Here is an 11,681-nt window from a genome sequence, read left to right on the forward strand (position 1 = left end):
CAAACAACCCCAAGACATTTTAATGACACTAAATGCACTATAGAAACTCTATTTAATGTGCTTTATTGAAAATAAATAAATAAATCAGAAATCAGCCATTTTTGAAACTGTTATTCTGCATAATCATCGCTAATATATAAATTAAGTTTATATATTATCTACTTTTAAAAGATCTACTTTTTACAGCGTGTGCTGTTTTGAAATAACCCTGAGAAATGCTGTGCATAAGAGAGAAATGTTAAGCTGTGAAAGAGAACACGAGTTTGCTGGGACACGCTTCCTTCTGTTCAGGTAAGAAGATGCGATCAAATCCAGGATTCAACATTCCAGCACAAAAGCTGGAAAGCCGAAAGCTGGAGGACAAACAAACGGAGGTACCGTAACCTGACCAGCAGGTGTCAATATGAGTCTGAAGACACGTCCAGATCTTTACCTTCACCAGAACACACACTGAAATAAGGGGACCCTCGAAGAGTTTTATAAAGCATAACGTGAATGTGCGTGTTTATATGCTAAAATCAGATTTTCAAAGTATGGATCACTCTTTGTCTCCTCTGATGGTACCTGTTCAATATCTGCATAAAGTAGTGCTGCTGGACTGTATGATGCATATTTGTCATAATGTGCATACTAATGCATTAGTAAAGCTCTCCATCATATGACCATCCATCATATGTGTGGCTTGAGACATGCCTGCATCTACTTTCCCACTTGGTGTCCCGCTGCATCCGCTTTCTACTGCATGATCCCCCAGTTTTATCTCCCCTTCACTGTCAGGCACCTTTGACCCCAGTGCCTGCATCTAAGCAGTCTGAGGGAAGCCGCAAACCTTGGCCACAGTGATTCCACTGAATGTTAATCTTAATTACAGCAGGGCGGAGACATTGACATTTTTCTTGGAGTCGAAGGAATTACCCCTATTCTTGTTCAGTCTGCGTCCTGTGTGTAAACATTGTGATTGTAGGTTACAGTGCGTAAACGTGGAAAATGCCCATGGAAGTGTTCCATATTTTGTGACTCTCACCCTCTTATTCTCCCTTCAAGCACTTTCATGAAACGTCTCTGGGCCTTCTTTTTTTTTCATGGGCGAAGAGGAGGAGCAAGGGGTGGGGTGGGTGTAAGGGGCGTGCTTTAGTATATAATACCTCTCCCTGAGAAGTTTTGCCTGTCGCCTAGTCTTTGGGACAGCTTCTCACTCACCATCTCTATAGTTTAACCAACTGGGAAACTAACTCACCTGCAATTTCTCCAACCAAATAACTCCCAACGTTTTGACTACTGCCATCTGACATGGAAACCCAGCAAAGATACGGACATCACTCACTTTGCCACACCTGCCGGAGAACGCAGAACAGCCGAATGAAGGTAACCAAAGAACAAGCAAATTGTTTTATACTCTCCGGCTCTGCCGTGTGCGTAATGAAAGACGTCTGACAGGGTTATAGCGGAGTTGTCTTGGTTTTATAAGTAGGAAAACCAGTTCGGGTTCTGTAGATGCAGTGCTCGCATCAGTTTTGTGCAGTATGAGAACCGGGACATCTTTTGATTTGTATGCAGCAGAGAAAGTTCAAGATGCATAAACGGCGAGGAGAAGCTTTGAGGCATTTGGGATAGAAAAAGAACAAGTAATTTTAGTCTTCTCGCGCCTGGATGGTGTCGTGGACACGGAGCAAACAGCTGATTTTTTTTTACCGGCAGATAGGGGGCGGCAGGTTTGAGGGTCAGTGAGCTCATTCCGGGGTGAGCAAAGGGAAAATATATGCTGAGTTTGGTGTTTTCGGCTAGTTAACTATCGAGCAGCCGGCCTTGCAACTTCAGGAGGGTTGTGTAAGAGTGGAAAGCTGGTGATACTGGCGACTTGTTTTTTCCTCCAGAATAAGCACTTCTTCAGGTGCGACAGACATGACAGCAGCTGATAATAGCGGGCGGGGAAGGTGAAGAGTGGGTCTGCATATTGCGACATGATTTGAGATGATTTTCTTTTTCTGAATTTCTACTTTGTCGAACATTTGAGCACGTACACCGTACACAGCGGGAGCCTGTGATGAAGACTGTACCCTCTTCGTCTGAAAAAAAAAAAAACAAAAAACAAAAAAAAACAAAAAAAACAGTGGCTGATTTTGATTAAAAAATGGTATTTAAAAATGTCATTAACTGTTATTTCGTTAATGATTTCTGTATGCCACAACTTTCTGCATGTCATGGCTACATTTGGTGACCCCCATGCTTCATTCCGCAGGTCAAGAGGATGTCTTCGACGAGTCGCGCGCTGCTCTTTGCACTGGCCCTGACGCTCTACGTAGTGGAAATGGCCTCGGCGGAGACGCTGTGTGGGGGAGAACTGGTGGATGCGCTGCAGTTTGTCTGTGAAGACAGAGGCTTTTATTTCAGTAGGTTTCAAAGCATTACAAGTTTTCACGATGGGCTGTGTGAATGCTCATTTGCCTGTTGAATCTCTCTGTTGTTCGCTTGCACACATCTGTTTGGAGCAGAGGTGGGAAGTAACGAAGTACAAATACTTCGTTACTGTACTCGATTAGAATTTTCAGGTAAAACTTTTGCTCCCTACATTTTTAAACACATATCTGTACTTTCTACTCCTTACATTTTCAAAACAAGCTAGCGACTTTTGCTTTAATCCATTTGACGGTGGTTATTATTTAACGTCTTTGAGCCTTCAAACATCAAACCGCAATCACATTTGCGTATTAATCACCAGTGGATGTCGCACAAAAAGAGATGAAAGAGGCAAAAGCGAGTACCACAGTCAGTGGTTAAAGTTGGAAGGTTTTTTTTTTTATTTGTTTCTTTTTTTTTTAACTTGTTTAGGACAAACAGGTGAGTTTGCTGTACTGTGATGGATTTTAAGTAAAGAACAATGTGTGACTGGTACACAGTGGCTGTGTGCTCATGGTCAGAGGGAGGTTACATCAAGTGCAGCTGGTGGGATTTATTCACTGAATTCTACCTTCATATCAACTGTATATTGTCTAATATAAGGACAGCATAAACAGTGGATGGAAATCAGCGAGGACAATTTATGCAACATCTGCTGACATCTTGTTGAATTCAGCAAAGACCAGTAAACCTCAGAGCAGCAGCAGCAGTACAGATCAGCTAATCACAGCCTGTACACAAAGAAAATCTACTGGAGCTCTCAATAGAAATTCTCGTGAGTTGTGACTCTTTCCCCCACACTGAGCCATTACAGCCGATTTTAGGATCCCCCACCTGCTGAATCCCACTTTAACCTCTTCCCTACTCATTTTCCTGTTTAAAACCATCTACAATGTAGGCAACAGAAAATAGAGAGACTTTTTATTTTCCTCCTTTTTCTCTAAAATTCAGACTGAAATTCTGCATTCCTATCTACCAATATTATTTAATTATTACATTAGTATCACACAAGGTTCAGTGAGCTTTGCACAAAAATAACTGGTAGAAATATTCCTCAAAGAGCTACTTTTACTTTCTTACTTTGAGATAATTTCAGAGCCTGTACTTTTTCACTTTTACTTGAGTAAAGAAGTAGCTTCAGTACTTCAACTTTTACTGGAGTATTTTTTTAACACTAGTGTCTGTACTTCTACTTAAGTACAGAATGCCTGTACTTTTGCCACCTCTGGTTTGGAGAGCTGAGACTGTGCTGCGGTTGTGTGGTATGCGTGTTTGCTATTTTTCTTTCTCACGCACTCACTCACACTAGCGCGTGCGCATACACACAGGGGGAGATTATAGCCAGCTGTGTGTCTCAAGACCTGGTCCAGGCTTCTCTCTCTGCTGAGTCTGCTTACAGCCCATACCTCTCATTGCATATGAAAGACTGGTGAACTGCAAAGGCACACACACACTGGCGACACAATAGGCTGCTTGTTTACCAGTAAAGTAATAGCACCCCATGAGGCATACCAGTCACCTCAGCAATAGTGTTCCCAGGCCAGGAGACCACACTGATGAGTTGGTTGAGGTGGGGGGTTGTTGATGTCAGGCTAAGAGAAGAGCTCATCAATTCTAATCATTGCTTCCATGAAGATGGAGTAATTGTAAAGCAGTGTTTGAGGAAGCATTGTGGTAGCTGTTAATCCTAAACTGCGAAAGCCTCTGTTCGCACAGTCTGCACTGTTTGTGACATACATAACTTCACCTTCCTCTCAATAATCTGATTTCAAACACTTCAGCTGAAAAAAAAAACAATTTTAGCTGTTGCTTTGAAAATCAAGGTGTTTTCTTTGTGTGCTGCTTGCCACAGCAGCTTCTTTACCAATCAGGAAGATCGTTATCCAATTTGGGCCAACATAGATGTGCTCCCTTCTCTTTGTCCCCCCACCCCCTACAGCACATTTTCGTTTTCTTCTGCTATCAAATCTGGCCATCCCATGAGATTTCTCAAACATTGTTTGGGTCACAGGACAGCAAACAAGGCCTTTATTCATTGTGGATAATGTTCTCCTGTGCAACATGCTAACCATCCAACCCTTTTTTTCTATACCTTTCTCTCTCTTGCTTTAGCCCTCTTTTCTTATGCATTCTTTACCTCTGTTTTGACCCTCACATTCCCTGTCTGCACCCATCCCCTTTCTCCTGATATCTCTACTTCCCTACTGTTCCTCTCTCCTCAGCGTATTTATCTCTGCTGACTTGGCAGAGAACAAGGTCAAAGAAGAGTTTTCCATTTTATATATTTTGCTATGCCTAATATACCTGAGAGCTTAGATGTCTTTGCTGCTCCCCTTTGGTTTCTACAGCACAGGGTGTTTACTTGTGTATTCACTCATTTAAGGACTTCCAGATAGCCCTAATCAGATTATCCTCTACAAACAAAAAGATTTGTTGCAGTTGGCCATAGAGTTCCTTTTATCCTCTTTGCTCCAAGGGCTGCTATGACTGTCGAAGTAATCCTGCAAAAACAACCTTGATTCATTACTGATGTTGTGTTTGCAGTCCCTAACCTCTACGTCTTCACTCCTTTTTGTATTTTTCCTCAGGTAGGCCAACCAGCAGGGGTAACAACCGACGCCCCCAGACCCGTGGGATTGTAGAGGAGTGTTGTTTCCGTAGCTGTGACCTCAACCTACTGGAGCAGTACTGTGCCAAACCTGCCAAGTCCGAAAGGGACGTGTCAGCCACCTCTCTACAGGTCATACCGGTGATGCCCGCACTAAAACAGGTACGTCTAAGCAACAACAACAACAGGCCAGTATGGGAAATAGTGCTAATCCCAGCTCTATCTGTCCTCCCATCTCCTGTGCCCCCATTCACCTCTGAGCCTAGCCCCTATGTCACTGACTCTTGAGTACAGTGTACCCATGCTAACGCAGTTATATCTAGTTAATTGGCCAATGGAAAGCACTCAACTTACAAAGAAAGTGCTGACAGTCATGGAAAACATCACAAAAGTCATAACACGTTATATTCAGGAAAAGGGGGTGTGTTAAGTGCGTATATGTCCTGTAAGATGGTGGACAAAATGTATTTGTGCCTGTCCCGAACCACCAAAGCTCTTCTGAAATATGTCACAGACATGCGGAAGAGTTTCAGATCTTTTTAATGGATTCACAAGAGCAGTTGCTTGCCAGACCTCTTAAAGCCAGTTAAACTTTTAAACAAGCCTAAAAAAGATGTTTTTGTTTTGACTGCTCATAAAATCAGTACTGGTGGCATGACACTGCTAAAAATGTATAGATATAAATACCGTTACTGAGGAAAGTAATAGGCATTTGAAAGAACGAAAGAAAGAAAGAAAGAAAGAAAGAAAGAAAGAAAGAAAGAACGAAAGAAAGAACGAAAGAAAGAAAGAAAGAACGAAAATAAAAGGCTGTTAGGGACTTAGTTTGGACATGTCTCTAGTTTTTCTGTGTTGGGAGAGTTGATGGGTACAGCCTGCTCTGAGGGCCAGCTGTTCTTGGGCTATTGAGAAGGCCTGGAGTGAATGAAGGGGGATAAACACTCTTCAAGTGGCAGGACCAAAACAAGCCATTCAGATCTAGCACTGGCTACTCACGCATAAATTCTAGCTTCATTGCGACCCCTCCTGCTTTGTCCCTGGTGCTCAAGACAACACCTAGCATTGTTTAAAGGAGTCTTCTGCGTAAGAATTGAAGTTTGTGAATTGTGTTTGTATGCATTTCTGTGAAGGCTACAAAGTTCAATGAGTGGCTGAGTGAGTGCCGGCTCCTCATATGTATATGAGACAAGTGACCGCCCTTCCCTTTGACATTATGTTAAAGAGGCTGAACTAGGCGCTTGTTGACAGCTTCTCCCAGTCAAGGAAACTAAAACAAGGACAAGGCGAATCTGTTATGACGTTCAGCACTCTAAGAATGACATTTGATTTCCATTTCACTGGCCCAAAAATGACTGAATGTTTTCACATAATAAACAAGGCTTTCCTCCATTGTAATAAGCACTTGAACAATATCTTATCACCCTAATGAACTGACTCCCTCTTTTCCCTTTTCTCCTCTATTTTCGCCCGCACGCCACAATAGGAAGTCCCGAAGAAGCAACATGTGACCGTGAAGTATTCCAAATACGAGGTGTGGCAGAGGAAGGCGGCCCAGCGGCTCCGGAGGGGTGTCCCCGCCATTCTGAGGGCCAGAAAGTTTAAGAGGCACGCGGAGAAGATTAAAGCCAAGGAGCAGGCTATCTTCCACAGGCCCCTGATCAGCCTTCCTAGCAAGCTGCCTCCCGTGTTGCTCACCACGGACAACTTTGTCAGCCACAAATGAGCCCGCTGCCAGCCCTTTGCACAGACAAGAGTTTTGAGGGTGAAAAAAAGACTAGGGGATTATAGCTTTGTCTCTGACGTCATTTCTGTGGCAGTCCTCTTTGACCTCCCCTGCCCTGTCCGAGCTCACCAATCCCTCCCCCTGCACATATCCACTACGTCTTGAACCCCTGGCCCTTTTCTAATGCCCCCCCTTCCCCCCGAACTCCCCCCTCCCCACCAGCCCACCCTCCTCTGGCACACAGACATGCCTTCACATTCTTCCTGTCTGAACTCTTTCTCTCCCACTCTCTTTCAGTCACTGATACAAAAGGCACAAACACAAATGTCGAACAAAAAGTTAACAATTCGGCTGAATGCGGTTCAGGTGGATCCTTAAGCAAAAGACAAAAAGAGAAGGGAAAAAGAAGATGAAAGAGATCTGTCGTTTGCAAGTGTCAAGAGGACACCTAGCGGAATGTTTTTTGTCCTTGTGGAAGACAACTGAAAGTGAAGAGCTGCTTGCATGAAAGAATCCATTCCACATCATTTTTCCTGAGGCGAAAAGAAAATCTCTGTTAGTTCTTTAGTTTGCACCTCTACCTATAAAGGGACTTCCACACTGTAAGGAATTATTTTATAAAATTAGATTCCTGTTCCAGCACCTTTTGATCACAAACAAAAAGCAGAAAAGAGTCTGCAAAATTGCACATTGCCACGGATTACGTCAAAGTAAAGAAAAAAATGGCACTATTTTTTTATGAACAATGAACGTGTAGCTTAAAAAAATGTCATGGTGCTAGCTTTGGGAATGGACTCAAAGAAGAGGTGGAAAAGCACGTTTTTTTTTTCTTTGAATTAATAATTAAAGCTTTCCGTTTTAAGGAAAGTGTGACTTTTTTTAAATAAAATAAAGGATATGGGGGAGCTCCTGGCAGTGGCAATGTCAAGGGGGAAGAGTCACTGAGGAAAAATATGGGCTGTGTTGGCATCTAGGCTCATGGTGAGTGCTAGCGGCTGCTATTTACTAGTTTGCCAGCATAAGCAGCAAGGGATGATCCGAGACCAAGTCCCTGTTCCTCCTGTCCCTCTGAGGCTGCTGGACACATGGAGCACTATGGGGACACATACGGGACACCATGGACCACCTGGATTGGGACAGTACTATAGTTTGGGGACAGTACTTCCTGTTTGCCATGGCTTTGTGGACTGTTCTGGCAGGAAGTAACATGGCATGGACTAAGAACAAGTGGGATAATGATGATTATATTTTATTTTTTGTCTTTTTTCATATCAATGTTTCAATGAAAAAAAAAAAAGGAAAACCCTGTCAGTTTCTGGTACCGTGACATTCCTGTTTTTCCAAGTTAGGCTTTTTTTTATTGTTATGATGTTATTTTACAGTTATAAAGAAAGGGAAAAAACAGCAATAATGTCAACTAACATTTTATTTTTATTGTATATCAGTAGTATTCACATGCTTTTGCCTGAAAACAAATACTTGAAACTATATTTATATATATACACGTCTACATGTATATATATATATCTATATATATATCTATATCTATATATATATCTATATATATATCTATATATATATATCTATATATATATATATATATATATATATATATATATATATATATAGACATTCATTATAGATATATATATAGATATAGATATATAGATATACTATTAGTTTCCAGGGACGTTGTGTTATTTTCCTTTAGTCTGAGCTGTACCTTGCGTAATGAGCCGCCAAGCTTTTTTGTTCGTTTGTTGAAATACAAATAAGGGCACTGTATAAAGGCATTATTTATTTTGTTATAAAATATATTTGAAAAATTGGTCCAAATAATATACGTAGCACTGATGCTCAACTGCTAGATTTATTTTGTATGATCTCTGTTTTCCAATTGGAGTTGTAAGGCTTTTTTTTGTAGATGCTTTGTACCAAAAATGTTGTTTTTTTCCTGTTTCATTTGCCATAGTCCTTTAAATTAATATTTTAACAGCAGCATAGCCTGGATTGCTTAGGCATGTTATGTCACAAAAATAGGCACATACTCTTAATCTGTTGGTCTGCATGGATTTCCAGGAGCCTGTCAGGGTTGTCTGAGAAAATGAAAGCATCAATGAGTAACTTTTTCATTGCTGGAAAAAAAAGAGAAATAACTGTTCAACATGGATATTACTCAAACCCACTATGTTTTTTAAGCCACTTTAGTATTGATGGTAGGGGAGGGGGAATGACGAGTCCTTCATTAAACTGTGTTTTTATAAGTGTGCATGGTGTCCTATGATCGTCTAAGGAACATCTAATGCAGTGCCAGTCCCACTGATACTCTTAGTTGGGTCATGAGGCCATAAGTGTCCACTCAGCCGTGGAGTTGTGGGTTTGCATTACACATAACCAAGTCATCCTATTCATGCCAACGTTGGTGTGATGCTAGCAAACATCAAAGGTCATTTGAAAGTCACTGTCTGTCAAAGAGAGACCATCTATCTATCTATCTATCTATCTATCTATCTATCTATCTATCTATCTATCTATCTATCTATCTATCTATCTATCTATCTATCTATCTATCTATCTATCTATCTATCTATCTATCGAAGTCTCTTTTTGGTATAGCACAGTGACTCTGTACATCATCAAGATATCTTGATCTTGTGCATCATCAATATGCATCTGTATTTGCATTGGTATGTGTGTTTGGGGTTCGGGATTCATCCCTCACAATCTTCCACTAATGCATCCATTATGCATTTACTGAAGGGCTATCATGCTGAAACATTTCTGAAGCACTCAGGAAAAAAAATGTGCTCTCTAAGGGAGAAGTGGAATCGTTGCTGAGTTTAAGAGATAAGCTTGTTGTGGAAGGTGAGCTGAGGTTGTTACCCATACCTGGCCACAATAATAAGTTCTCTGTAACAAACCACTGAAGCCCATGTCAGAAGCAAGGTCATCCTGTGCCACATTATCACAGTTTCCTCCTCTGTTGTGTCATGCATCACCCCATGAAACGGTGACTCAATGGATAGTTGCCATATTGTGGTGTAGAGTCGAGAGAACACTTTGTCTTTTTTCTGTCAGAGAGATCTCAATTATCAAGGCTGCATCTTGTCTCTAATTATATTCTACTTCAGTTGTGCAACAAAGCAGGCAGTGCAATTATTATTATTATTGATATTATTATAATATTTTATATTTTATTTTATATTTTCCTGCTAGGACTGCATTCATTCACTATTGTAATGTTCAAACAGGCTACTCTAGTGTTCTTATGAATGGCGTGGAAGACAACCACTTCTTTTCGCTGAATATGAAGAAATATCTTGCTGAGCAAAGGCAACTTCTTCTGTGTCAGTAGATCACTCAGCCTGTGTGTATTTTATTGATTTAACCTCTGCACGCTAGGACGTCCGAAATGCACAATTCATGTACTTTCATTTTTAATATCAATAAAAAAACATTTTATCAAACATTCAATGCTGATTTACTACTTTGTTCTGCACATTTGCCTGCCTTGGATGTGTGCTTACATTTTTCTTTATATGTGCATTTTTGAAATCCCTTTATATCGGTTAAACCTTATGTACCCTATAAATGATTTATTACATCTTCAGGCCTTGCAAAAATCTCCAGCTGCTTTTAGCACCCACTCTCTTCCTCTCACTCACACCATTTTCTTCTCTCTGTCTCTCTCTCTCTCAATCTGCCTGCTCTTCAGACCTTCTCCTTCTGCATGCCACACTAAACCTGACCTGTTCTCACTGCCTTTGGCACACCCATCTGTACATCTATCCATCCATCCTCCAGTGGCTTGCCAACTACCGGAGTAATCTCCCCTTCAGAAGCCTATTTTAGTAACCAACATGTCTCAAATTATCACATGCATATTCTGTAAATGGCCCAACCTTTCATTGTTGACATGCATACACACACCCACCCATGAGATGTCTGTTGCCAGGCAGATTTACAACATACTATCTTTGTTCCCAGAATGGAACAGTTTGGGGCACAGGGGTTATCTTTGTTCAACAGTTTATTGAAGTTCTTTGCAGTGTTTCAGGCTGGAATCAAAGACTTTGAATTTTACAACCATAGGTGGAGGATCTATTTTTCTTTGGCTTTGGCGCAAAGTTTTGTCTTACAATGATGGGATGCACATGTGTTGCTTCTGGCAAAGTGGAGAAGCTGGTGGGCTAATGTAGAGGAGCTCATGTTCTGTGTTTTATGGTCATAAATCGCTCTATTAAATCACCTTTGCCTGTCTCATGAAACCTTATTGCCCCACTAAGGAGTCTGTTCCCCCACAAAAAACAGGGGAAAACACTGGAAACATATACTATCAAAAATGTTTTGTTTCTGAAGCGTGGCTCGTTGCGACGATGTGAACATGTTTTGCTCCATACTTGTTCCCTGCAGCCAGGATGACTCTTTACAGTTTACATATTAAAGCAGGAACTGTGCTCCTCAGCATCCAAAGCAACACAAGACACCAGTCAAACCAAAACATCTAAGGCTAAGGTGTCAAGTTTATTCAAGGCTATACTGCAGTAGTGTAGCACAGTCTAGAAAGAGACATTGCAGTAGAGCTGAAAGAAATTGCATTTTCATTAATGATTTCATTATTGAGTATTAATCCCTTTGTTACATAGAACAGAACAAAGCTTTTCTTCCCATCTGTCCGAGGTATGCATGTAAATTCAGCAAGGGCATTTTTAACTTCTTAAATTTAAACATACCATTGTGTCTAAATCTGGAGCTGGGACATATTGCCACTATAAAATTATCCTAAATAAGTAAACAATAGAGACAGCACAAAAATTGCCACCTCAACATAAAAGTGGTGGAGACAAATATGCCATAAACGCAAACCCACGTATCCATCCCCAACAGAGAGGCCTCCTGAACTGTGGAGTGGAGATGTGGGTGGCACAACTCTCCCAGGCCTGACATTGGAAA

The 11,681-nt window shown here is 41.1% G+C and overlaps 1 protein-coding gene across 1 annotated transcript; it reads left to right on the forward strand.

Moving 5' to 3' along the window:
- Positions 1-1,179: 1,179 nt before the first annotated feature.
- Positions 1,180-8,237, forward strand: igf2b (insulin-like growth factor 2b). The gene is made up of 4 exons (XM_085359052.1): positions 1,180-1,365; positions 2,240-2,390; positions 4,986-5,167; positions 6,489-8,237. The coding sequence occupies exons 1-4, from the start codon at positions 1,291-1,293 to the stop codon at positions 6,726-6,728; spliced, it is 648 nt and encodes a 215-aa protein (XP_085215178.1). The 5' UTR covers positions 1,180-1,290; the 3' UTR covers positions 6,729-8,237.
- The last annotated feature ends 3,444 nt before the right edge of the window (positions 8,238-11,681 follow it).

This window comes from Diplotaxodon limnothrissa, linkage group LG7, assembly GCF_057381915.1.
Source record: "Diplotaxodon limnothrissa isolate DT_005_m linkage group LG7, D_limnothrissa_male_GT1.1, whole genome shotgun sequence".
In the NCBI taxonomy this organism is placed as follows: domain Eukaryota; kingdom Metazoa; phylum Chordata; class Actinopteri; order Cichliformes; family Cichlidae; genus Diplotaxodon; species Diplotaxodon limnothrissa.